General features: G+C 44.8%; 5 protein-coding genes and 1 non-coding gene across 6 annotated transcripts; 4 read left to right on the top strand and 2 right to left on the bottom strand.

The window, feature by feature from the left end:
* Positions 634 to 1,357, top strand: LOC8058031. Its single transcript, XM_002445687.2, has one exon. The coding sequence runs from the start codon at positions 738 to 740 to the stop codon at positions 1,146 to 1,148; it is 411 nt and encodes a 136-aa protein (XP_002445732.1). The 5' UTR covers positions 634 to 737; the 3' UTR covers positions 1,149 to 1,357.
* Positions 4,767 to 5,840, top strand: LOC8058030 (ubiquitin carboxyl-terminal hydrolase 36). The gene has a single exon (XM_002445686.2). It carries the CDS (start codon positions 4,960 to 4,962, stop codon positions 5,395 to 5,397), a length of 438 nt encoding a protein of 145 aa, XP_002445731.1. The 5' UTR covers positions 4,767 to 4,959; the 3' UTR covers positions 5,398 to 5,840.
* On the bottom strand, positions 13,939 to 14,011 carry TRNAA-AGC. The gene has a single exon. It is a non-coding gene; the product is annotated as a tRNA-Ala (tRNA).
* Positions 15,688 to 16,095, top strand: LOC8058029 (stigma-specific STIG1-like protein 4). Its single transcript, XM_002445685.1, has one exon. It carries the CDS (start codon positions 15,688 to 15,690, stop codon positions 16,093 to 16,095), a length of 408 nt encoding a protein of 135 aa, XP_002445730.1.
* Positions 21,895 to 22,290, top strand: LOC8057844 (stigma-specific STIG1-like protein 4). Its single transcript, XM_002445684.1, has one exon. It carries the CDS (start codon positions 21,895 to 21,897, stop codon positions 22,288 to 22,290), a length of 396 nt encoding a protein of 131 aa, XP_002445729.1.
* On the bottom strand, positions 23,037 to 27,060 carry LOC8057843 (probable 26S proteasome non-ATPase regulatory subunit 3). The gene is made up of 8 exons (XM_002444573.2): positions 26,797 to 27,060; positions 26,484 to 26,674; positions 24,978 to 25,115; positions 24,763 to 24,899; positions 24,620 to 24,674; positions 24,421 to 24,531; positions 23,970 to 24,209; positions 23,037 to 23,887 (listed from the first exon to the last, which is right to left on the bottom strand). Exons 1-8 carry the CDS (start codon positions 26,900 to 26,902, stop codon positions 23,375 to 23,377), a joined length of 1,491 nt encoding a protein of 496 aa, XP_002444618.1. The 5' UTR covers positions 26,903 to 27,060; the 3' UTR covers positions 23,037 to 23,374.

Here is a 27,277-nt window from a genome sequence, read left to right as displayed (position 1 = left end):
GAAGCTGAACTTTTCATAATCCAAGAAAACATCTGTTACCGAAACAATGGTTGCTTTTTCATGTTTCAAAAATACATGGCATATAGTAGTAAATTTAAAACCACGTATTGGTTTTATCATTGGTGGCATAGTATATTGTCAAAAAAAAAACAAAAGGCACAGTATACAATACGTAACAACACACGAACAATTCTGCTGGCAAATTAAATCTGAAAACGACAGTTATAGGAGAAGCGTTTTAACTCAAAAAGAAAAAAAAAACCCTTAACCATGCACGCATGGCCCAGCCCAACTTTAGACGCTCCGTAGAATATCCGATCCAGTAGCCGCCACCGTCCTTGTGCCTTGTGTGTGTGGATCCGCGCGCTCCTCCATCCGGCACGCGCCACGCTTGCACCCCAACGCGCTCCGTTGCGTCGCGTTGGCCCTGCCCACGGCCCACCCCCGCAGCACGCCGCCGGCCACGCCGTCCACCGAGCCGCTCGCTTAGCCGACACGCGGGCCCCACAGGCAGGCAGAGTCAAGCGCATCCGCCAGCCGGGTCCCACTAGTCAGCGGGACTAATAGGTCGGTTCTAGCTGGGAGCATATATATATACAAACCGCAGGCGGCCCCGATCGTTCTCGTGTCTTCCACGGCGCCATTTTTTTTTCTTTTTCAAATCTAGAAAAAAAAAAATCAAAACTCAAAGCATTCCAGCCTTCTTTCTCCTCCCCAGCAATCAACCAACGGCAGCGATGGAGGTGGAGACCACCAGGCCGCCGCCGGCTCCGGCGCCGGCTTCCGCGCCGTTCATCATCATGCCGTCGTTGGCGGCGTCGGCCTCCGGGCAAGCGGGCGGCGGGGATGAGTTCACGGCGGACGACCTCGCGGCGGCGGACCAGCTGGTGCAGCTCAGCGTCAGCGGCGGCGAGGAGGACCAGTGCTGTTCGTCGTCGGTCCGGTCGGTGAACGACGCCGAGAACGAGGAGGATGAAGACGAGGACGCCGCGGGCCGGGGGCTGGTGGACCGCAGGGCCAGGAAGCGCTACCGGCTGGTGTCGGAGCTCTACGCCGCCACCAGGCAGGTGAAGAAGGCGGCCGGCGCCGGCGGCGGTGGCGATGGCAGCAGCAGGAGGCGGAAGGGCAGGGACGGGACGGGGAATTGAGAGCTCGAGTGGAGATCGGGAGGTCCATCGGATCGAGCCGACATGAATGCAGTTCGTGCCGTCATGGTCTGGGTTGGGCTTCTTGAGCCCCGTGTAAATATTTCCCTTTCTTTTTTGCTTCTGTAGAAAAACAGTTTTGAGCGAGTGCTTGTTTCGTTTCTGAAGTTTTGAGATCCAAATTTGAACTTCTACAAGTGTTTGAATTCGAATACTCACCTTCAACTGCAATTTGGTCCTCTTTGCTTGAGCTTTTCTGCCGAGACAACAAATTAATATATTTATGGCTATGACTTTCGACAAACAAACAGGTTCTTTGTTGTTTCTGTCGTGACTTATTTCTGAATTATTAGTAATACTATTACCGGTAATTAAAGCGTGATTGCTTATAGAACCTTCTACACGTATGGATCGCTGCTTGGCTAGCCTAATCATCAAGAGGCATGGCTGTTGAGCTTGCTAGAAATAGATGACACACGCTCGGCAAACGATCGACTAATAAGCTTCGTTTGCAAGCAATGTGCATGCATATGTACGTATTATACGCGTCGTCGATGAGATGTTCCTGCCTTTCTACCAACAACAAGAAGGCAGCAACACGCAAAAAGGACTTGCCATCTTTTTCTTTTCCAACCACAGTATAGACGACTTCATACCTCTAGTTAAATGATTCAGCAAAGTTCTAAATACTTTGTAGTTATTGTTAGGATTCTTCAAATTCCTGAACTAGTTCGAAGTCAAACTTTGATTATTCACATCTTGTCCGAAACATCAAGTTTTTGCAAACTAGATGGAGTACATATTAGAATCAATCGACCTTCTGCTGTTGTTGCTATCCATCAATTGATCAACAAAACCGTAATGCACAGTCAACATGGATACATCGAACGGATATTTGTAAATGGATATTTTCTTACATTATAAAGTATTAATTTATTGTAATAATAATTCTAGAGGTGTCAATCTTTTTTATTCATCTATATACAAATTTTCAATATTGTTGACCAAAGTTAAAAAAAGTTAGACTTAGAGAAAACTTAGATCCATGGATTTATTATATATTTGACTTGTGGTAGGAGGAATTACTGTTTTATAAAAAAATTTGGTATGATCATTTTGAAAAGCACACTTATTCATTTCCTAAATATAATTGATAGATAATACACGAACTAATAATGGACAGGTTTCTTATGATTGAACATGACCATTTCGGTTTAAGTCTTCCATGTGGCACAATTAATTGTATTTTCTAAAATTTAATGGTGCTATTCTTTCATTGGTAAGCAATGTACTTGTCAATTGCTAAACATCTATGGTGACTTCATCAACTTCAAGATTTGAAGAATTGGTCATTCATCTTTCAAAGGTGCACATAGAGGTAGTGTTCTTTCAATAGCAATAAGCAGTGTGCTTGTCAAATAGCTAGATGCTCGTGGGCTATGGTAACTTCATCAACATCAAGATCAGCCAAATTAGTCTTTTGACTTTGAGAATGCCTATGGTGACTTATTTATCAACTTCAACATATGTAGATTTTGTTAAGATATTCTAAATTAGTCTTTTTAGAGGTGCTTTAGAGTTATGGTTTTGGTGCCGGCCATTATAAGATGAGTATATAATGTGCATGTTTCTCAGCATTTGTGTTGTAGTATTGTTTTAACTTGTAATACGAGAATAAAAATATTTATAATACATGGCTAGATGAGATGTCAAAAGCATCGTAGTAGTACTAAATGCAATAATTTTTTATCTCTCTCCCTCTCCGAAATGCTTGGTCCATTTTTTGGATTGACCGATGGATTGAACATAATTAAATTTCCAAGGTCTACCCTGAAACCTAGGGGTATGGAGTGGAGAAAGGTTGGCGCGTAAGGGCACTCACAATGCAGACTCTATCATAGAGTCTAAAGTTATTTATTACCTCGAACAATGTGTACTTGGAGTCTAAATAAGACTTGGAGTCTTATTTTTTTCTACTTCTTTCTTCAATAAATATGCTGTCACATCAGCAAAATTCCATAAATAATATGTAATTAAGTGTTTTGGACTATGTGATAGAGTCGCATTGTGAGTGCCCTAAGCTCCCACTCAAGTAAAGCTGTGTCTTAATCTGACCTTTCAAGGTCAGCAACAAGAAAGCCACTTTGACAGATTTAGTATATGACAATACACCATGCATATGTTTTCGGATTAAAAGTATATCTTCTATATATATCGTGACAATATTTTAGCATTGCTAGATCTAGCTACCGATGCACTTGTTATTGGTAATAACCTAGGATTGGTACCTTACTAGCGAAGCATATGGACAACAATGATTCGACCAGAGGGGAAGGCATCCCTCTGATTTTCGTCTTAAGAAGGTGGTGCCGTGACTCAAACAAGGGCTAGCTTAACCAACAACTTATTTGGTGTGTTGTGCTGATCAGTTGAACCATGAGAGTGTTGACACGTGGACAACAATGCATAAGCATTCGCAACATTTATCCATGCATACCTCGGTATGTATGTGGAGCTCTATGACATGGATGGGGTTCAATTCGTCTCTTAACGGGAACCAAATGCTACGATCAGGTTGGGATATATGATCAGATCATTCCATATCTGTCGGTCCAGCAAAACAAACATGCGCTATAACTTTTACTAACTCCTACTTTTTATTCTATTTTGCACGCCGAGAAAAAGAAATAGAATACAAAAAATAGGATGAGTATAAAAGTTAGCGCATTTTTCATTCTATAAATTATAAAATATTTAGCTTTTGTAGATATGTGTATATAACTTTTGTTATTACATCTATAGATATATATAACATCTAAAAAAATCAAAACATCTTATAGTTTGAAGAAGAAACAAATATAAAAAACTACAGAATATATCAAGCATCTTTTAAAAAAGAAAGGAAATCCGCGCGTGTTGCTGTACGACGACCTGCCCGCGGCTTTGCGTCTACGTGCTCGCCGTCCGTGTCCGTCCCGTCCGTAACGCCAACACCGTGACCGTGACCATGGCCGTCAGCACTAGTAATGAGCTGCTAGCTAGCCTGGCGTTTGGGTTGGGCGAGCGGCTGGCCTGGGCATTGGGCACCGGGCACCGGGCAGGCGGCACCGGGCAGGCGACGCGACGCGACCCGGGCGCGCGCGCGCGCGCGGTTGCGTCTTGCGTCGCTGCCGGCCTGCCGCTGCGCACCACCACCGTACCACGTGAAGTGCGCCGCGAGGACGTGGCCCAAATTCCACCCGAATCCGGCCGCGCCGCGCCACCTTCTTTGCACAAACCACCCGCCGCTCTGCCACAAATCGCAAGAGCAAGCACGAACAAGCCCCCGGCCCCGTCGACACATCGCCGCACGCACGGCAAATCCGTGGCCTCGGTCCCGCACGATACGCAATCGCCTCCGTCAGTGCGTTTTCTGGATAGCCCCCTCCGTTTTTCCATTTTTCGTGAACCGGCCGCCCGGCGGGTCCATCGTCTATTCGCCTGGGCCGGTGGGCCCTGGGGAGAGGTCGGTCGGTTTGCGCCGAGTCATCACGCTCACGCCGCAGCAGCAGCAGCAGCCAGAGCCAGACAATACAAAAACCGCAGCGAGGCGATAAAAAAGAAAAGAAAAAAAAAAGACCCTCCCCAGCCAGCCCAGCGTAGCCCGAAAAATCAACCAGCGCCGAGGGAAAAAACGAGAGAAACGAAAAAAAAAACGGAGAGAATTAGAGAGAGAGGGGGGACACGCCAAGTTAGCCGGAGGCCAACCCTCGCTCGCTCCTCCCTCCGTTCCTCCGTTCCTCCGCCGGGTGATCGATCGAATCGATCCGCGGCCATGGCGGACGAGGCAGCGGCGCAGGAAGCCCCGTCACCGGCGCGGTTCACGGCGCGGGAGCTCGCGGCGGCGGAGCAGCTCATCCACCTCAGCGAGAGCAGCTGCTCCTCGTACGCCGGCGCCCTCCCGCGGGGCTCCGTCGCGTCGGCCTCCTCCACCTCGTCCCCGCGCTCCGTCAACGCGCCGCAGCCGCCGCCCCCGCAGCCGGCGGCTACCCCTGCTGCTGCGGGGCTATTAGCCGCCGCGGCGGAGGAGGATGACGACGACGAGGAGGACCAGGACCAGCAGGAGGTGGGCGGGAGGCGCCGCAGGAACAAGCGCTACCGCCTGATCGCCGAGATCTACGCGGCCACCGAGCCCAGGCCGATCGGGGCCGGGGCGCGCCGCAGGAAGGCGGACAGGCCCTCGACGGACGCCGCGCCGGAAGCCAGGAAGTAGAGAGATCGAGCGAGAGAGAGAGAGAAAGTGGACTTGCTTGTAATTATGGATAATTAGCAGGGACTAGCTAGCTCTAGCTTGCTATAGGAAGGTTTGTATGAGCTTTGCTTGGTTTAGACTATCATCGATCATATCTATATCTATCCATCATCCATCCTGATCTCTACTATCTAGCTAGCTACCTTTTGTGTTGCTCATCATGCATATGCATGATCTTCTTCTGCCCTCATGCATCATCCGATCCATCCTCTTCCTGTCTCTAGGAGAGGAGAGGAGAGGACGGAGAGGATACATGCATGCATGCATGCATACTGCGCATACAGATACAGATCAGTGTTATCATCACTAGGAGCTGGTGGTGGGTTATCAACTGTAAATTAAACTATTGTATGGAGTATATCCTTTCACTACTCACTAGTAATATCAGCACTTGGTTTGCTACACATCATCATGTATCATCCATTCATGTATTAATGATACCGGGCCAGTATATTATTGCCTAATGTTTTAAATAGCGAGCTAAGGTGTTTAGTGATTTATGTTTAAAACAGCTAATAGCGAAGCTAAATTAAACTATATAGCGGAGCAGCTAAATTGTACATGAATACAAATAGTGGCATCCTGCCTCAAAGGGCTATAGCGGGAGATTTAAAGCTATATTATTGCCACACCATCGACCGGTTATATTGTCAACTAACACCATGGCTCTGATCGAGCTGCACGATCCGCTCCCCGGCTGCCTGGTTGATCAGCTGATGCTTCTAATAAGTTCTAATATTTCCCCTTGGTGGGTTCAGTCCTGCGCATAACCACGATCGAGTAGTGTTCATATTTCTTTCCTCCATTCCCCTTCAGGTTGTACTACTAGCTTTTAGCTTTTATGGTCGCGCAAGTAGGGTGGCGGTCTGAGCGGCTCCTAATTTGTGTCTCGATTTGGGCAGTAAACGATGAACTATAAAGATGAAGCTTACGAACCGGCCCTTTATTTTGTCTGTGTTTAACTCTTTAGATACGATCGTTCATTTAGCTAGGCTTATTATATTAGGACCCTAGTCGATGATGTTTGCCTAGTTATGAAATTTTGGTGGACTGACATATAGTTTAACTAAATTTATCAAGCCTCTATATATGGATGATGTTTCATGAATTTCATCTCTGTGAGTTTCAGATCGATATTGCATAATTGTCCATGGGTAGTGAGATAACTGTTGATGGCCGACAAAAAGCTTCCTGCGGCACATTAAGACATGAAGTTCGATTATGGATCCGGCCATGCATGCTCTTAGGTTAATCTTTTTTTTTGTTTTTTTTTCGAAAGGCTCTTAGGTTAATCTATATATATATTCCTCTTCATCCTAAAAAAATACAATTAGTTTAGATTGAATCAAGTTAAATTTTCTTAAGTTTGATTAAGTTTATAGAAATAATATGAACATTTGTGTCTCAAAATATGTTTACTATATGAAAAATTATTCCACTTCATGATCTAATGATACTTATTCAGTATTAATATTAGTACTTTTAACTTGTATAGATTTAGTTAAATTTAAAATTGTTTGACTCATTGAGAAGCGAGAATTGCACTGTACTTAATATAAAAGCATGGAGAGTTTATTTTCGTGGTTATTCACTCCCTACAATATAATGTGTTCAGGCACTTGCGTAAAGTCTGATCACCAGATGAGTCAAAATACGTCCCTCAATGTTTCCTATGCCCTTAGGAGAGTTAGAGAGCAGTGTGTCCAATCATGGTACAAGAGCACAGAGTCTGATCCCAAGATGACTTAGAGCACAATGACGTATAATAACCATTGTCTTTGGATAAATCTCAAGCTGCCCATATAGGAGTAAGAGCAACTGCAGGGACACAAGCTAGCTAGTTTGCAGGGGTTAACCAACCCCTATAAAATATTGCTAATCCTATAGAGGCTACTGTTCAGTATTAGTAATGATGCTACTGATATAATAGAGATATGATGACTACCCCAATGAACTTGATGACTGCCTGTCGCCCCTGCATTCACCAGGTTACAAAACCGAATTCTAAAACAATTAGAACATATGACAATAATTGTTGAATAAATTTCTGAGTCACAGATCTTTTATGTGAGCGCGCGTGCAACAAGCTAGCTATATATATATATATATATATATATATATATATATATATATCCAATTATAACATAAATATATGTTTGCTAGTTTATTAGATACATGGATAGACAGCACAAGATGAGAGATAAGACCGGTTCCCTGTTGACACACTTGTAATTGACAATCCCAGAGTGCACCGTACCTCTCCAGAAAGATGAAAAGGTAAACTGGGATGCACTAACTATAGCTCTCTTAAATTGAACAGTACTTCAATTCGATGTATGTTACTATATATTGGGCACCCTATATATTTTATATTAGTGATCTACTTACATTACATATGGTCAGTCTATTTGATCGGTGTTTCTGATGGTGCAGAAGGCGTTATATACTCTGTGTCGTCTGTTTCCGGCAACTTCATTGGTCATATACCTATGGATATATCCAATCCAATCATCTGCCGACTAATATTTCTATCTCGATGATATACAAGTGTATAGATGAGGACGACGATCATCGGACGAAGACCCAGTGGCGCCTTTCAGCGTTCCGATCGAGCCTGAGAGGCGAGAGCATACCTAGGCAGTTGTGCTGCTGCTGCTCTGCATGCTAGTCCCTCAACGAACACAAAATGGAGTCATTTAATTACCATCGTCTTACATTTCAGAACATAAACGGTCAATGATTAGTACATCATCGAGTATATAAAGAATTTTTAGGCACCCAAAACATACACGTAGATGAGAGGAACTTAGCAAACAACGCCTAAGGACTAGCAGAGTAGCAGCAGTGCAGCAAAGGGGCGCCAAGCTCTTCATCGAATGGGCGCGCGGCCACCTTGAGAAAAAGCCAGGAATACAAGAGATTTGACGTGAGATTTGCTGATAATAATTCATAAAAGAACAAGAAGCTTAAAACAAATTAGAGCAGAAAATAGGATCTGAGAGGGGTATATACAAAGAGCAGAAAAGGGAAGGAGAAGATAAGAGAAATAAAAACATCACGAGCCGCACCAAGCTCCAGCTAACCACACACATCATCATTCATCACTAAGGCCATCCCAGCAACTGAAGGTCTCTTTCAAAACAAAACAACAACTGAAGGTAGTGCCTTATTAGTAGGTGCATGCAGCGGCGAAACAACTCAGTGGCACCCAACCGCCCAGTGAAAACAAGGAGGACTTTAGGCTACTTTCAATAGGTTGTAATAACATACACATTTATTAGATGTCATATATAATATTTTGTTTATGTGGCAAAGAAAAAAAGGGAGAAAAAAAATAAAGCTATAGCACTATGGTGTTAGAAACGTAAAAATTATGAGATAGTTTCTGTACTTATCAAATAATATACACTACACATAGAAACCGTATTCGAAATGGATGGTTTTTTAATTTAATTTTATTTAATCACATGCATATTTTCTCACCTATTATTTTCCTAGTTACTACATCTCTTCGTATACTGGTTTCGTGTAGACTTGGTTTTTGATTGGAGCTAACCCCTATATCTTTGGCACAAAATCCAACAATTCAAAATTATTTTGAATACGGTTTAGCCTGCGACACTCAATAAATTTTCCTTCTTCGGTAGTGAAGCCACTTTCATACACACACAACATCATCCCTCGTAATATCTCGAAATCAAAAAGACGAAGTACAAGTCTGCTGGCGCGATGTATGGGAAAGAGAGAGTCTCATTAGGTACTTGTGGGAGGAGAGCGCGACACCTATGTGGGAGTCGGTCATGGAACATCGGGAATCATAGGGGAGCCAGTGGCCGCTGGTTTGCAGGGACCATGGGGCGCGACGCGAGGCTCCAGTGGTGCTTCCAAGGTCCCAGGAGGCCACGGGATTGCCGATTTGAGCTCCATGGTAGCCGACGCCTGTTGCTCATTTCACGATACCTGAGGGCAGTCTCAATGAGGAGTTTCATCTCACGATTTCCAAAGGTGTTACGTCAGTTTGGACTTGGTTTGCGGAATGAAACCTAGTTTGTAGACTTGGTTTGCGGAATGAAACCCCATCTCTCAATGCATGGTTTCATCTCGCAGTTTCATAGACTATCCACAATATAAAATTGTTGCGTGGTATGGTGATGAAATGTGCCATATAAATATAAATATGTTGCCACTTTCACTTCTAACAATAGCTTTCACACGCTACAATTTCATTTCACACTTCGGGATACATATTCTTTTACACCAAAATATGTAAATCATTGAAGATACAATCAGGAGTAAGCGTTGGATTAAGTCTCATTGTCCTAAATATTGAACTAAAGATACAATCTGCAGTAGGCACTGGATTAAGCTCTTTATCCCAATCCAAAAACCAACACTGTATGAAACAATTATAAGAAAAATGGGGTATGAAGAACTAATCAGTATGGACAAACTAACGAGTATCAAGTATGGAGAACATTATCTGAAAAGTCAAAGCACGGAGAAAGCTAGTACGGAGGGTCATCACACACCAATCAGCATCTAAACCTGAACCTGGGCCAAAATCCGGTGCATTCTTGTGCCGCGGCGGCGGCAGAATAGCCTCCCGGTGCTAGTGCAGGACATGCTCGACCTCACCCGGGAGCTAGCGCCTGGGCGCCGCGGCAAAGGCCTGCAGGTGCCTGTCGTGTTCAGGTGCGGGCAGGTGCAGAGGCGGCGCCTTCAACGGCCTGATGGGGCTCGGCAAGGAGAAGGTGTCCGTGGCCAGCATGCTCGCCGCCAGCGGCCACGGCTCTGCGATAGGGTCGCACATGTACACCGGCCACGGCCGCCGGCGCTGCGGCTTCATCACGGAGCTGCCCGTGTCCAGAAACACCTTGGCTAGCACTATCACCAACATGGCCGTGCAACACAACACCACGGCAAGAGCATAGCCCGGCCACCTCCGTCCATGCCCGGAGCAGCGGCTCCACGAAGTTGGCTATCATGCATCGCGGCGAACGAGAGATGATCGATGGCAGTGCACGTCCAAGAAGACAGACAATAGCGCTTGCCCGCCACCAGACACGCACGCACGCAAGCGCCGACCTCGGTCCGTGCTCACGGCGGGATCCGCTTTGGCGTCCGCACGAATCGGCTCTCCCCTGAAGTGGGGGCGCGGCCACGACGACGCGGTCGGAGCTCTCGTGCAGCCGACTGCCGACCACTACCTCTGCGGTGATGGCGAGGCCTGCCGCCCCGATGCGCCGCGAGCAAAGGAGCGGAGGAAGGCCTATATCGCGCCGCCTGCTGGGGTTCACGGCCGTCGCCACCTAGAACCACCACGTGACCCCAGCTTCGAGGGGACGGGCTGCAGACAACGGCGCAAACACGACGAACCGGGGCGAGGGTGGCTTGGGCGCGCGCAGCAGTGGATAATACAGATGGCAAGACAGCGGTGGGATGGGCTTTACAAAACAGAAATGACAAAAACACACATGATCCTGAGGAGACGAGATTTTTTCTAGTACGGGGCGTAGAAGTCGAGGGCTAAATAAGACTTGGTTTTCTTCTCTTCCTTCATTTAATTATCTTCTACGTCATCAAAATGCTGATGTGATAGTATAATAAGTAGGGATAAAAATTATTATAGAGTCTGCGTTAGGAGTGTCCTGACAGCTTAGACTGCTCTAATCCTAATTTTGAAATACAATCAACCCAACTTGAAACAAGGCTACCTTAGAAACAATGATGACCCTGTCTCTTAACCAAACGACGAACCAGGATCATTTCAACCTAGAAAACAGGGACAAGTACATCCCATCCCATCCTCCTAGTGTGCAAAGCAACCACATGCTAATACTCCTTCCATTTCAAAATGAACCAACTTCTAGAGTTAATGCTAAGTCAAAATGTTATCTAGAAAGAGTACTAACATATGTGACGTACATTACAAAAATATATTTCAAAGGTGTATCTAATAAGACTATTTTTGTGTGATAAATATAGATGTTTTTTCTATAAATCTGGTCGCTTAAGATAATTTCCTGAATTGCTGCTGTCGCCATCCATTATTGAATCGAGCTGGCGACTTCAATTGTGAGTTTCTCCTAATTTTTTAAGGTCCTCCACTTATGTTCCTTGCAGACACATGCCGCCACCAGAATATATCATTTCGATGTCCCTCCTTTTCTTTTTCCTATTTGCAGACACTACTACACTATTTTTAATTGCGGCGGGTAAAAATGGTTAACCGCGACGAGTAGATCAACCGTCTTGAATCAAAGGTCACAGTTAATCGTAGCTTTAACCAAGGCGGTTGGCCAACCTCAGTTAATATATTAACCGAGACGGATGCTGTAAAGAAACCGCCGCGGTTAATATCTATTAACGGAGGTGGTTGCCCTAATTTGACCGCCTTCTTTAAAGAAATAACTGAGACGGTTTCGTTAAGGCAACTGCCTCTGTTATGAGTTTAACCGAGGCAGTTTTTGTTAGGTGCCCGCCTCAATTAAGTGTAACCATAATAAGAAAATACGTTTTGAATATGTTTTCGTATTTGAAACCAAAATTTTGTTAGATTGAAACATATATAAAGCAAAAGATACACGTATGAAAGATAACCACATATATTATATTCATTCATGTGTTGTCTTTATCGTTCCACGATCTATGTCACACACTATGTTCATATTACATGAATGTAGACAATCTTCATAAAAAGCATCTAATAATGTTCACTCAAAAAATGTTCGGCAACCGATAATCGTTCATGTCTAGATCCGTCGGATGCACCGTCGCATTTGGATCTGCTTTTTCGCCGTGATACTTCCAGACGGTGTAATCTTTGACGAAGCCATGTCGGATCAAGTGAGATTGCACCACGTTATCTTCCTAGAGAAGGTTGTTCTTGCAGCTAATGCATGTACAAATGATGCGCTCCTGACCCAGACGCACACGGTGTTTTTTCCCAGCGGCAATTTCTCACATGTCCCAGAAAAGCCAAATCATTTCTGACCCTTATTAATATCTTATACATCCACTCTTCCCTATCCATGATGACCGCGATGACCTTGCACACACACAGGGAGAAAAATAAATGAAGCCATATGAAAAGAGCAGAAAGAATAAGAAAAAACACCAGAGTAGCTCTAGATCTAGTTTTCTCTCTCCTCCATTTGGATCTAGATTAGATCTAGCTCAAAACCATCTAAATCATATAAAAGAGAAAAGATGAGAGTTTGAGAGTAAGAAATCCACCTCTTGTAGTGCCCCGTTCACCAAATCAAAGGGCGAAACCTTCTCCCCTCTAAAATGACCAATTTTAGGGTTTTGAGGTCAAAACCATAAAAAAAAATAGAGGAGGAGCCGTGGGAAAGAAGGGGGCTACTGCTCCTTATATAGGTACAGACTTAACTGAGGCGGGCATCTTAAAACAACTGCCACGGTTAATATAGAAGATTAACCGTGGCGGTTGCTGTTAGAGCAAACGCCACGGTTAAAACTTAACTGAGGCGGTCGCTCCGCCTCGATTAATCTATTAACTGTGGTAGTTGTGTTATAGTGACCGTTTCGATTAACCTATTAACCGAGGCGGGCCAACAGCCCGCCTATGGCCCGCCTACCTCCGAGGGACAAAACAAAAGGCCATGGTAAAGATTTTTCTGAAGTAGTGAGATGAAACCTCTCCAGTTCAGGTTATTCAAAGTGTCAAGGTTGCTCCAAGTTCTGTCAGTCCAAATAAATTTACCTTGTTATTACATGCAATCTTTCTAGAAGTGCATAGGGATTTCATGCAGTCAACCTCTTTTACGTAAGCTGTTAAGTGTTTGGAAAATTGCTGCCTTTTTGTCATTACCATTAATGCATCTTAGCAGTTTGAGCTCCCTGACACATATCCAGGAGACCCCAAAAGGAGGGTAAAGCTGACACATTAGATCTATCAGTAACTTTTTTTGAAAGGTGATATACTCTGCTTTTTAAGAAATTAGATCTATCTGTATGATATTTATAATGTGCAATGTTTCTTTTAATTTTATTATTCGACTAGTAGTAACTCCTGATCCAAGAGATGTCAACAAGTACAAATTAATAGGCAGCAGATTTTTTATGAAGGTCAATTCTCATCCTATAGATAACTTCTCAATGCAAACCAAAATGCATTTAAGATTAATCAATAAGAGTAGCACAATTTGCAACAACAACAAATATTTTCTCCAAGCAAAATTATGCCATCAGAGTGATGCAACATAAAGAAGGTGCAAGCTCCCCAGGAGAGAAATTCTGAATCTTGTCACGGGCATGTGTTATGTTTTTAACTTGTTATCAGTAGCTCTTTACTAAGCATTTGAAGTAAAACATCAGCCACAGGTTAAAGAACTTAGCGTTACTGCAAAATCCAGGAGGTAAAAGAGGGCATCGGATAAGTTTGTTATCAGCAGCTTTACTAAGCAATTTTTAAGTAAAAAACATGAGCCACAGGTTACTTAGTGTTGTTGCAAAATCCAGGGGATAAAAAAACTAATATGGAGATGCGGGGTATCGATCCCCGTACCTCTCGCATGCTAAGCGAGCGCTCTACCATCTGAGCTACATCCCCTCTGTGTTTGTGTCACCTATTTAACGTTTAATAACTGCGGCCTCTCCAGTACATGGTAAGAACAAAGTTTTTTAGCGAGACCTGATAAATTTATAGGTATATCTATATATAAATATAAATGCATGTTTCACAGTTAGGGAAATACCTATGTTCTATGTAGTATATATACAAAGGTATGACATGAAACTTTGTTCTATACAGCTGGCTACATGGATGGGATGTGGTTTGGTGACTGGTAGGCAATGGGAGTGGGAGTGTGTCCGTCCATGAGTGAGAGCACGAAAGAATAGTAGAGAAGAGAAGCATTACTCATGGGTTAAGGTTGTGGTGCTATGCAATCAACAATGCAGAAGGAGGGAGGGTAATTAAGGTCATGACTGGGCAAGAGTCGCTCTGTTTGTGGGGTGGGACGACCGAAGGAGCATAACAATTTTGACATAGAGGAGCAGCAAAAAGACTTATCTATGCAGGTTGGGTTTTCTAACCAAAAGAAAGACATGGGAGTCTTTGTGCATCTTCTTCTTCGTAACACAAGGACCAATGAACAGAAATTGAAACAACTCAACCGTAATCTATTTACAATAATTTGATTGCTGACAACACGACAAAATCACGCTTCTCTTTCTCCAGCGCCATGCCTTGTGACCTCATGTTAGTGGCCTAAGGAACAAAGAGGAGTGTGGGGCAATCTATGTGTACGTGCACGCCTTCTGGTGCATAGGGTCTCTTGCCAGTGACTGATGAGAAAGGTAGGGAGAGGAAGCAAACCATATTTGCATTGTATTGTCCATGCTTGGACGTGGGAGTGGGGCAAAGAGGAAAACTAGAGAAGGGGCCGCAAGCCTTATTAAGCAATGAATCCAAAACTTTAAAAAAGCAAACCAAACATACTTCTAAGGTAATGCATAGGCTTAAATCCCTAATCATAATTAAATTTGATTGAATTATGATATGGTTATGCATTTAAACTTTACAACATCAACTATATGCTTCACCCAAGAAAAGAACAAAATCTGTTGGAAAACCACACTTTCATATATGTGATTTTGCTGGAGTGTTACAAAACTAACTCTTGGGACACTTAAACTACGGTTTGCTAACGTGTGTTTATGTTTGATCAATTTTTCACGCCGTTTCTCAATCGCATGAATCTAGGGGGAATATCCACACCCTAAGTACGATGAATCATACTATGCATATGCTGCTTCAGTTTCCTGTTGACCAAGCCAGCAAGGTATATGCACATGCATGTACGTACCTGCAGGTAACTTTGGCGGCTATCTCCTGTCGTGATTTGTGGGTGTAAAATGGAAGGCATCACGCGGTGCATTCCACGTACGCTGGAGGTTTATATTCTCTGTTTGTTCAGCTTCGCCGTAATTTGAAGCATACATGGCATCCATGTGATGGCGGCCGTAAATTCATCAGCAGATTTGCACCCAACCGCAGCAACAGCAAAGCCAGCCGGGCGCTCGACGACTCTCTTGCTCTCAACTCCAAATTTCATCAAAATTCAACCCCTAACCCTCTGAATTCCACACCATCCATGACTTCTATATAAGCAGCGCTTCACTTCCGAGACATTCCCAACACACAAACAACACACACATAAGTAGGCGTACTACTCATCGTCAGCGATCACAAGAAGTCAGCCAAGTCAGTCTCCACTCTCCACCATGGCGAAACTCACGGCGATCGTCCTGCTCATGTTGCTGGCCGCCGCCGCAACGGCTGGCACGGTGGTCACTGGCGCCGCCGGCGCCATCCCAGGTGGCCAACAAGCCAGGAGGAGCCGTTTCCTGCTTGCCAACTCGCCGTCGCCGTACGCTTGCTCCAAGAAGTCAGCGGTCGCCGTGTGCTTGGCTCCGGGCAGCCCAGGCGCGACGTGCTGCGGCGGGCAGTGCGTGGACACGGTGGCCAGCGCCGACCACTGCGGCGGCTGCAACAAGGTCTGCAAGCACGACCGGAGCACGTGCTGCGGCGGGCGCTGCGTCGACCTGCTCTCCGACGAGGACAACTGCGGCGCGTGCGGGAACCAGTGCGGCAACAAATGCAGCAACGGCTTCTGTGACTACGCCCTGTAAGCTGTAACGTGCGACATATTTATATATATATATAATATATTATATTGTATCAACAAGAAATGCAACAACGGCTTCTGTAACTACGCCCTGTAACGTGCGACATATACCATATGTACAAAGCAGAGTATGGATACTGCTACCTATTTCTCTTAATAATATATCCAACTAAGCAACCTACTATCACACACAATTAATAATCCACTAGCTCATGTCATTGTAGTATCCATATTCTCTCAACATGCAACCTGTCCAACTAAGCAATGCACCATCACACACAACTAAAATCCACTAGCTATACTATTGTAATGTCCACGTCAGCAAGACACATAAAGTCATCATACCACGTAATCCATCGTATTCCCGCAGCAACGCACGGGATATTCTCCTAGTTTATAATAAAAGAAATGTGTCTAGCTACATATTTTGCTTTAAGGTAGAAAACCCTCGAACACCATACCTCGTCCATATATAGTGGCACCATTGCCTTGTGTGTGGACCTGTCCATAGACATGTTCTTTAGAACGTGAGCCATGCGATGGATTTTTATCTCTGCCTGATGAACACGCCCTATGGGGGATCGAACCTAGGTCGCCAGGGTGCTACTAGAACACCTTGACCAACCAATCTAGTGGAGGATCGAACCTAGGTCGTCAGGGTGCTACTAGAACGCCTTGACCAGCCAATCTAGGTATTCGCACGCGTGACAAACATAATCAACCAACCAAAGGCTAACGAGCAACAGGGAGTTGGGATGGACGGTTGACCATCAAGGCTTAGTCCCAGCCCAAAGGTCAAAGAAACCGGTTCGAATTTCACTTACATCTTCTTCCTTCGGTCATGTTGACGCCGAATTGATTATGGATCTCACATCAGCTAAGGCTAGATCGTTCCGGCCGCCATGGACTGAAGAACACAACGAGAATATCACACTTTCATGGTGAAAAATGGTGATCTTTACAAGCAAACCACAAAAAGATAACTAACATGCTTGCATGATGAAGAATGACTAGTTTCCGAGCAAACTAACAAAGGAACCGTCGAGCCTCTTGTCTAGGAGGGACCCCGTTGGGGCGAGAACAACATCGATTTCCCCTAGGTCATTCGGCAAGCCTAGGGCATCATCCTTGTTCATCGAATCAAGTGATGAGCAACAATATAGGTTTGGAAAGAAGGACATAAAAGAACTGAAGATATAAAAACAACGATTGTATAGTTGGATACTTCAATCGGCCATGATTCTCTAGTTTATATAGAGGGGGAAGTGTTATCCTAGTAGGAGACAAGTCCCAAAGGTAATATCCAAGTTTGTGATGTCCAAAATAGGTCCAAAACCGATTTAGAAGTCAACCTGACTCAGAAACAATAGAAAATTGGCTTAGTTGATTTTGTCTACGGGCCCAGAGTGCACTTTCTGGGTTAAAAACAAGGAGAGTCGGCTTAGGTGACTTGATAGTGAGAATTCCAAGCAAAAACCTTCTGAAATTCATAATTAATTCATTTGGACTCCAAATGAGAAGATCTATCTATGCTTTTTAATTAACTCGAGAAGGAACACAATGATAAAGTCTATCTTTTGCATCTGAGGAAGTTGGGAAAGTCGGCTTAGTTGGCTTCGAGTGTCGGCTAAGGCGACTCTAATTGGGTCAGCTCCCAAAAGATCGTTTTCTTCGCTCGGGCCCCAAATATGATGATCCAAGTATATGTTTTCTGTCTGTTTTGATGATAAAACATGATGGTGGAGTCTATTGTGTACTTTGGACACTTATGTGTGTCAATGTTCAGACCTTGACTAATCAGCTTCAATTATCTAGGTGGACGCGAATCAGTAACTAGAAAAACTGGCTAGCAATTTTGGACGAGGATTCACAAGGGAATCGAGGTATGACTGTGAAAGCCCTAGTTTGGTTTTGGATAATTGATGAAACCCTTGTACTAACCTCTATACTAAGTGTGTGTTGACTTAATGAGGTTGGTACATGCCAAGTGATGGAGCAAGTGATAATCATGGTGACGATGGTGATGACCACAAGATGATCAAGTGCTCAACATGGAAAAGAAGAAAGAGAAAAACAAAACCCTATGGAGATCAAGGCAAAGGTATTGCTTAGGGTTTTGGTTTTGGTGATCAAGATACCATAGAGGGTGTGATCACATTTAGGATAGATAGCCGTACTATAAAGAGGGGAATTCTTTGGCTAAGCGGTTATCGAGTGCCACTAGGTGTCATTATTCATGTGCATGCATTTAGAACCAAGTGAGCTAACTTAACTCCTTCAAAGAAATTGATTGTGAAAATGCTAACACACGTGCACATGTTGGTTTACACTTTGTGGTGTTGGCACACTTTGAGAAGGAGGTGAAGTTTGAAGAGTAGAGAGAGGATGGGTTCCTCTCTCCTTCCCGCCGAGCTTGCTCGGCGGGATTCGGCGCTTTTTGAGAAAATGAAGTGCATATTTTATATTGCGCCGGTGGGAACTTTGGAGAAGTCGCGGGAGTGTTCCTCGCTGAGAAACACTCACCGGACGCTGGCCGTTGAGGCAACGGACGGAGAAGCTGTGCGTCCGGTGTGCTGTGGTGCTAGGGTTAAGCACCGGACGATGAACACCGGACGCAGGGTGGCTCCTGTCCATGCGTCCGGTGCTATTTGACTTCGGCCGGAGTGTTTGTCTGGAAGCACCGGACGCTCAAGGAGCGTCCGGTGGTGTGCGTCCGGTGACCTGTGCGTTTTGCAAACCTCTTTGGGTTTAAGACCGGTGAGCACCGGACGGTCCGGTGCTCAGCGTCTGGTGACCCTGCGTGTTTGCAGACCTCTCTGTGTTTAGGACCGGTGTACACCGGACGCGTCCGGTGTTAACTTGCTCAGCGTCCGCTGCTCTGCAGGTTACCGTTGGACCCTGACACATGGCTGACTTTGGAGCACCGGACGCAGGTGTTGAGCGTCCGGTGCCCCTTTAAGAGCGTCCGGTGACCCCGAGTTTCGCCCAGTGAAAGAGCCAACGACTCTATTTGTTTGAGGGGCTTATAAATAGTTGTTGGCTGGCTTAGGGCTCACACTCTTAGCATTCTAACATACTTGACATCCTTGTGAGCCTAAGCAAACACCTTCCACTCATCTCCTTCATAGATTAAACATCTTTGTGAGATTGGGAGTGATTCCAAGTGCATTTGCTTGAGTCATTGCATCTAGTGGCACTTGGGGATCGTTCTAGCTGCGGTTTTCTTGTTACTCTTGGTGGTTGCCGCCACCTAGATGGCTTGGAGCCGCGGAGGAGCATTGGCACGAGTTGGTGATTGTTCGTGGCCATCTCCCGGTGATTGTGAGGGGTCTTGTACCTTCCCCAGCGGAGAGCCGTAAGGTAACTCTAGTAAAGTGCTCGTGTCATTGAGTTACCTCACTTGTGGGTAGGTTCTTATGGTGTCCTAGTGAGGACGAGGTTCGTGCTACACCTCTTAGCCACCGAACCACCAAGTGTTGGTCGACACAACGGGGACGTAGCGTGCCGGCAAGCACGTGAACCTCGGGAGAAAAATTGGTGTCTCAATTGTGCTTGATTGGCATTCTCCCGGTGCTTGATTGTTTATATTGGTGATTGGTTCATCCCCTACACGGCGGTATAAATATCTCATCCTATCTCTACTTACCGCAAACTAGTGTAATTAGTTTACTTGCTTACTTTGCCTTGTGTAGCTTAGTTCACTAGTGTAACTTGTAGAGACTTAGTTCTTGTGTGCATAGTAATTGTAGCAACTAGAATTGTTGGGTAGGTGGCTTGCAAACACCCCTTTAGAGCTAGAGCAAAAAGCTTCGCTTTGTTATTTACTAACCACTTGCTCTAGTGAGTTTGTAGAATTTTTAAATAGGCTATTCACCCCCCCTCTAGCCATAATAGGACCTTTCAGACTGCCGCCACACCTTGTCATAGTGAGCCCTCCAACCCCTGGCACTACCGGAATCGCCTTGAATGTCGAGTGTCCGCGGGTTTGCTGAGTGCATTCCTACAACAACGCATCTATCCACAGTCGCCTCAGCGACTACACAACGATGGCATGGGAGGTTCATGGGCCAGAGTACGATCCAACCACCTAGGACCTTGATGGCGAGCTCGTCATGAGGGTGGGAGGAGGCAAGAAGCACGACCGGTAATGGATCGGCGACAGCACACTCGACACGGCTGCTACTCCCACTCTCTCATAGATTCGAGCTAGGAGCACCAACGCGAGCCTGGCCATACGCCCATGGCCAGAAATTGCACACCACCGGATGAAGTCACTCCTTATTCCTGTCTTATTCGTTGTTAATTAATAGATTTTTACACACCTTACCTTTCCATATTGTAACATTGAGTTTAAATATTGTAGGTCCAACTACAAGACGAGAGGAGGTGATGGGAGGAGATAGAGGCGAGGATGGAGGCAGAACGAGAGAGGGTAGCAAGGATGAAGGCTGAGAGGGAGGTCGAACAGCGGAGGTTTGCGGAGATGGTTCAGTACATGCGAACCATTCCGTCACCGCCACAGTTCCATTTTTTTTGCCGAGGATCATGGTGGCACTCAGCAAAATGTTTGCCGAGTACCCGACAAAAGGCACTCGGCAAACTAGGCTTTGCCGACACATGGTTTGCTCAGTGCAAACAAGCCGATTCCAGTTGTGTGGGTGACGTCATGACTGGGTGATACGGAGGAGGGAGCTTCTAGCGCGTGGGTATCTCTTGCCATTGGCTTGTGTACATGCTCGAGTGTGGGAGTGGAGCAAAGAGAAAAAATAGAGATGGGGAGAAGGCTTGGGACAGAAATCATCCTCGGCAAGATTTTCCTTTTCTTTTTTTTTTTCCTTTTCCTTTTTCCAATTTCATTCCCTCTTGTTCTACCCTGTTATTGTTTGTCTTCTAGCATATAAATGGTAGTGAAAATGAAATTTATACTTTAGAAGAAAGGCTTAAGTAAGGTATCGAAAAGTTCAAAAAGCAAATTCAAATATGCTACCTAGCTAAATATTCCTAAGTAGGTATTGCACAGGCTTAAATCCCTAATCACAATTAAAAATGTTATGATTAGGAAATTAATTTTCACAATATCAATTATATGAGCACTTCAGTGACTTCACCCAGGAAAAGTACGAAATTTTTGAAACCCCACATTTTCATACATGTGATTTGGATGGAATGTTCCAAACTAATGGGGCACTAAAATTACGTTTGTTGGTAGCGTCTGTTTATGTTTGCTTAATTTCGACGGCGTTTCTGATCAATGGCATGAATCTGGGGGAATATCCACACTCTCCTCTAAGTACCATGAATCATGTGCATATGCATGCTTCAATTCCCTGTCGAAGTGTTGAGCAAGCCAGCAAGGTCTGCACATGCATGTACGACTTGCAGGTAACTTGGCGGCTGTATATATCTCTCTCCTGTCGTGATTTGTGGCTTGTGGGTGTCAAATGGAAGCCATCACGCGGGGCATTCCACGTACGCTGCTCTCTGTTTGTTCTGTTTTACCGTAATTTGAAGCATATATGGCATGCATGTGATGGCGGCCGTAAATTCATCAGCAGATTTGCACCCAACCGCAGCAAGCCGGCCGGCGATGGACTCTCTCTTGCAGTCTTGCTCTCAACTCCACATTTCATCAAAAGTCAACCGCTGACCTTCCACTCCATCCATCACTTCTATATAAGCGCTTCACTTCCGACGAGACATTCCCAACACACAAACACACACAAGCACCACTACATGCTCACCGTCGGTGATCACAAGAAATCAGCCACGCCGTCAGTCTCCAGTCTCCACTCTGATCTCCACCATGGCGAAACTCACGGCGATCGTCCTGCTCATGTTGCTGGCTGCTGCAACGGCTGGCAATGCCGGCGCCATCGCAGGTCGCCAACAAGACAGAAGGAGGAGCCGTTTCCTGCTTGCCAACTCGCCGCCGCCGCCGTACGCTTGCTCCGAGAAGTCGGCCGCCGCCCTGTGCTTGGCTCCGGGCAGCCCAGGCGCGACGTGCTGCGGCGGGCAGTGCGTGGACACGGTGGCCAGCGCCGACCACTGCGGCGGCTGCCACAAGGTCTGCAAGCACGACCGGAGCACGTGCTGCGGGGGGCGCTGCGTCGACCTGCTCTCCGACGAGGACAACTGCGGCAAGTGCGGGAACCAGTGCGGCAACAAATGCAGCAACGGCTTCTGTGACTACGCCCTGTAAGCTGTAACGTGGACATATTTTTATATATAAAATATATTGTTGCATCAATGTATCAACAAGAAATGCAACAACGGCTTCTGTGAGCACCCTGTAAGGTGCAATATATGTACAAAGCAAAGTAAACGATACTGCTTCTAATAAGCATATTTCATAAGAGAATCGTTCTTGTGCACTCCTTTTATAAATTTACACCCATCTCAATGCAAGTCACAAATTAATTAATTCATATAGTCAAAAAAAAAAGGAGTTCAGATGGAACAGCATAGAGATAATATGCAGGCAGCTGTAGGTTCCAACTTGCAATCGATCTTGTTTGCTATCGAACATCCGAACCGTCTTTTTACTCGGACCAGATATACTACATATTTCTCGATGACCCAACACTCCTCCATTCTAAATTATAAATTACTTTTGACTTTTTTTTATACATGATGAATATATCAAAAAAAATCAAAGCTACTTGTAATTTGAAACAAAGAGTACCATTTTGAACCATACTCCCTCTGCTTCAAATCCCTCTGCTTCAAATTATAAGTTGCTGTGAATTTCATTTTGAATCATACTCCCTCTCTTCTAAACTATAAGTCGCTTCAACCTTTTTTGGTACATTCATTTTTACTATGTATCTAAAATATAATAATAATAATACATTTAGATACATAGTAATGTAGATAAACCAAAGAGTCAAATTGACTTATAATTTGAAATAGAGGGAGTATTCAACATCAATTACTTTAGAATCAAACTTTAACCAATAATAGTTCATTAAATTAATACAAGAAAACAATGAACACAAAATACAGCATTTCAGAAAAGCCGGGAGCGGAGAACTCATGAAATAAACAAATCCGTATCTGGCATGGCGGGTAAATTCCCTGGTTCAACAATTCATCAGGGAGACTAAAACTCAAGTATGGAATTAATACAAAATCCTGATCAACATAACATTACAGAAGATGAATTTCAAACTTCAGTGTTTGCATGACTCGAGTGGCTAGAGGCAGGGGAATTGCTTTGAACCAGGCGTTCACAAATCGAACAACTCCACTTGCATTGCAAGTGGTTGCTCAAAAAGGCAGCTAATTTAGAAGTCATCGTCATCCTCCTCAGCCATGTGCTTAGCCAGTTCTTCCTCCTGCTGAAGCCTCTCTCGGCGCTTCTCAGCACTCTCCTTTTCCTTGTGAGAATTAGGGGGGAACCTCATCGCCTTGACCGCCTCATTGTGCATGTTGAGGCAGAACGCAATCCTGGAGTTGAATGCAATTTGTGGCTCATTTGTCGAGTAGACATCACCAGTTTCCTTTGAAACCATCCAGCCATTTGCATGATCTATGGTGGCGTCAATTGCGCCATCTCTTATGGCCTTGGCTACAATGCTCTCCGCGTCAGCAATAGGGTTCTCAGAGTCTAATCTGAGCTTCTTAGCAATGTCAGCAAGGGAGATCCTTGAGTAAGAAATGCTGATGTTGCGCAGTCCAGTTCGAATGACATTGTGGCGCAGCCTCACAATCAAGTTGCGAGTCCTGTCTGCGCTGAATGTGCTTGCAAATTTGTCTGCGACGGCCCTGAACAGTTCAAGGTCCCCAACCCTGACAGCCTGGAGGACACAAATGTATAATTTAAGTTCAAAGTATTTCATCTACTATTGTACCAGAGTTTATGCATGACCAGTTACTTACATTTGTGAGCTCAAAATAAGGTGTCAGAGCTTTCTTCATTCCTTTCTGCATGAAAACAGTCCTCTCTGGAATCTCTCCAAGCAGCAGCCTCACTATGATAGCCCATTTGTTGCACTGAATCCGAAAACCACGGGCTGTTGTTGGTGCCTTACGAGCAGCTTGCAGGAGGCTTTCTTTAGCATCAGTGTACTCCAACTGAATTGTCCTAATTTTGCCCAAGTAGAACAAGTATCGGCAGAACTGCAACAAAAGGAATTTGTAGCATTTGTTTAGAAAAGCTTTCCTACAAAACCAATTTCCCGAGAAAGATATAATACTTCAATCCCCAACAGAGCAACCACTAAAAGTTTCTTAACAAAATTAGTTACATAGATTGTTTGCAAGTGCTAAATCTAAAACATAGTAAATCCAAAAGCTGCATTACAACAAATGGAATAAGCAAATGAATTACTTGTTGATTGGAATGTGCCTCAAAACGAGGTGCCTTTGATCTAAGCTTCTCTGCCTGATCATACAAGTTGTAGTGGAGGTAATTGCGGAGGAGGAGATTGAGCAGTGTTTCCTGCAATCAAGAACCAAATACTACAATCAGGTATGCAGAATTCCACAACATAAAAATATATGTGTGATGAACAGAAAATCAGCATTACCTGGCCAAGCTCGTCGCGATGCAAAGTTGCCATTCTGTGTAGAGCAAGCAGAGTCCTGAAAGGAAAAAAAAGCATATGTAAGAGAGATTGTCAGGGTTAGACCTGGGAGTGAACAGTGAGCAAGAATGAAACATTTGACTTACCCACGTATTTCAGCAAGGCTGTTGGTAAGCTCATACACATAAGAGTAATAAAAGTACAGACGAGATGCCAGGACATCAACCGTTCTACGGTTTAGGTTCTTCAGGCGAGCAATGCTCACATTTGCGCATGCTTTAGCCTTAATTCAAAAGCAGAAATTCAAATGATTTAAGTTTCACACATCAAACATAAGGAAAATCAGCGGTTCCAGATGTACCTCATCATATTTCTTCTGATCAATAAGGAAAATCAGTACAAGCAAGTAGCAAAATATTTCAATCTCAGGGAGACCATGTTTGATTGAAATCTGAGTTGCCGGAGCCGCAGCATCAACATCCATCTCAGTATCATCTTCCTGACAGAAATTACAGATGAATATTAGGAGTTATGAATGTGGTAAATGTAAAAAAGAAAACGCACTTGTTCTTTTACTCTATCATACAAAACAGATTGATAGCAACACTCAAGTACAGAACAAACAGCAGACATAGTAAAATCTATTTAACAGGGCACGAGCTTCTTCAGTTCTTCACATACCGAAGAATCATAGACCAATTAAGAGTCCACCAAATGTAAAAATTCACTACACATTTTCCAAAATTGTAGGTGTAGTTGCACACAAAGAAGGAAAACTAAGCTCTGAAGATTCAACTCTAGTAAAGACTTTTTAACTCGTCCTCAGTTAAGTGAGAATCTATGTATACGAAGGCAATGAACAAAATTATGAACACGTGAAGAGAAGGTAGTGCTTTTGAAAGTTGAGAATCTATGTATACGAAGACAATGAACAAAATTATGAACACATGAAGAGAAGGTAGTGCTTTTGAAAAGCCAAATGATTGTAAGATCTACTTGCTTAGTAATGGTAGATCTAACAAACTAGCAGTGCCAAACAATTACCATATTCAGGAGAAAAAAATAAAGCATGAAAAAAAGCACTCTGGACTAGAAAAGCCAACTGCACAGGTGCAAATCATACATAATCCATAAGAATAATGCAAGTGTGTCTAACTGTGACAAGGGAATATATATATGATGGCAAGATTTTTTTTGTCTTACAGTTTAGGCTACATAACAAACACATAAATAGAAAAGCCAACTGCACAAGTGCAAATCATACATAATCCATAGGAATGGTGTGTCCAATTGTGACAAGGGAATATATACACAGTGGCGGATATAGGCCTAAGGTCACTAGGGCCGTGGCCCTAGGCGCGGCCCAACATCTTATACCCCTTAACAATTCTGACCCAACAGCCTTAAACATCAGCACGAAATATACACCTCCTGAAGGTGGCCCTAGGCGTAAAAAATGGCCAACTCCGCCACTGTATATACATGATGGCGATATTTTTTTTGTCTTACAGTTTAGGCTACATAACAAATGCATAAATAAGGATGCTAGAAGTGCAGCGTGAATGCATAACTAGCTTATTAGGATGAAAAGTTAAGCAACATATATGCCATCCATCAACTATAGTGGGCATGAAAGAGCCAAATTGTGCAGTGACAAATCAATATCCATGATAGTGTGATCAATATGGAAGGCACCATACAAGTATGTTCAATCTAGGATACGACGATATATTTGCAGCATGAGTAACATCCTTACAGGATGAGGCCCAGGCGTAACAAAATCAGTCGAGTACCAAAGTCTAGCTTCGCTAATCCAATCTCTTAGTGGCGATAGCTTAACAGCAGAGAGGGGAAAGGCAAATTTTACCTTGGGCACCAGCGCGGTGAGGCGTCCGTAGGCTTCAGAGGACGCGGGTAGCGCGAAGGCGAGGAAGGCGGAGACGTCCCGCGCGGCGAGGCGGCGGCGGAGCGCGACGGTGAGGCGGAAGGCGCGGGAGATCCGGCGGACCTCCTTGGACAGGGAACCAGCCTCGATCACGGTCGCGATCTCCTTCAGATCTGACACAAGCGCCGCTCCAGCCACACCGAATCTTAGGAATTTCGCGGTCGCGGAGACGATTTGATAGATAGAGTACTCTAGGGTTTTGGGGGGAGGGGAACGAAGGAGTGAGGCAGCTTACGGTGCAGTGTGGAGAGCGCCGGCGCCGCCGCGGCGGCGGCGGCGGCGACGGGAACTGGCGCCGCAGGCTGGGGCTCCGAGTCGTTCATCTGCACGTCTTCCGGCATCGTGGCGGCGGCGAGGAGCGGAACTGCTCGAGTAGGAGAGGATTTTGTGGCGTGGTGGCGGATCGGTGAGGAGAGCAATATGGAGCCTTTTTTTGCTTCGGGCTCAAGAAGGTCAGGTCGCTTCCGGGTTGGGTTACCTTGGCGGCTCTCCGTCACCGCTTTGGTTTTTTTTTTTTTTTTTTTTTTTGAGCTCTGAGAGAGCTTTGTTGTGTCCCGCTCCACTTGGAATCGGAAACCCAGCGGCTGCGGGTGGGCTGCTATTCGTCGTTGTTGGGCTTGGAGATTAGGAAAGCCCACAGACGACTTGCAGGGCCGAAGCCTCCTGTGGGCTGTCATCTCCAAATGAGCGTATTGGCCTTTGTGGGATTATTTGAA

The sequence above is a fragment of the Sorghum bicolor genome, chromosome 7 (genome assembly GCF_000003195.3).
Source record: "Sorghum bicolor cultivar BTx623 chromosome 7, Sorghum_bicolor_NCBIv3, whole genome shotgun sequence".
NCBI classification, from domain to species: domain Eukaryota; kingdom Viridiplantae; phylum Streptophyta; class Magnoliopsida; order Poales; family Poaceae; genus Sorghum; species Sorghum bicolor.
Note: the sequence above shows the minus strand (reverse complement) of the source record. Positions and strands in the feature narration are given on the sequence as shown.

Bases quoted from the DNA above. Each gene is read 5' to 3' on its own strand.
- LOC8058031 (XM_002445687.2), top strand. From the start codon at position 738: ATGGAGGTGGAGACCACCAGGCCGCCGCCGGCTCCGGCGCCGGCTTCC.
- LOC8057843 (XM_002444573.2), bottom strand. From the start codon at position 26,902: ATGCCGGAAGACGTGCAGATGAACGACTCGGAGCCCCAGCCTGCGGCG. The intron at 26,675-26,796 runs GTAAGCTGCCTC...CGCTTGTGTCAG, and splicing joins GGCGCTCTCCACACTGCACC to ATCTGAAGGAGATCGCGACC. The intron at 24,900-24,977 runs GTACATCTGGAA...TTTTGAATTAAG, and splicing joins ATCAGAAGAAATATGATGAG to GCTAAAGCATGCGCAAATGT.
- LOC8057844 (XM_002445684.1), top strand. From the start codon at position 21,895: ATGGCGAAACTCACGGCGATCGTCCTGCTCATGTTGCTGGCTGCTGCA.
- LOC8058029 (XM_002445685.1), top strand. From the start codon at position 15,688: ATGGCGAAACTCACGGCGATCGTCCTGCTCATGTTGCTGGCCGCCGCC.
- LOC8058030 (XM_002445686.2), top strand. From the start codon at position 4,960: ATGGCGGACGAGGCAGCGGCGCAGGAAGCCCCGTCACCGGCGCGGTTC.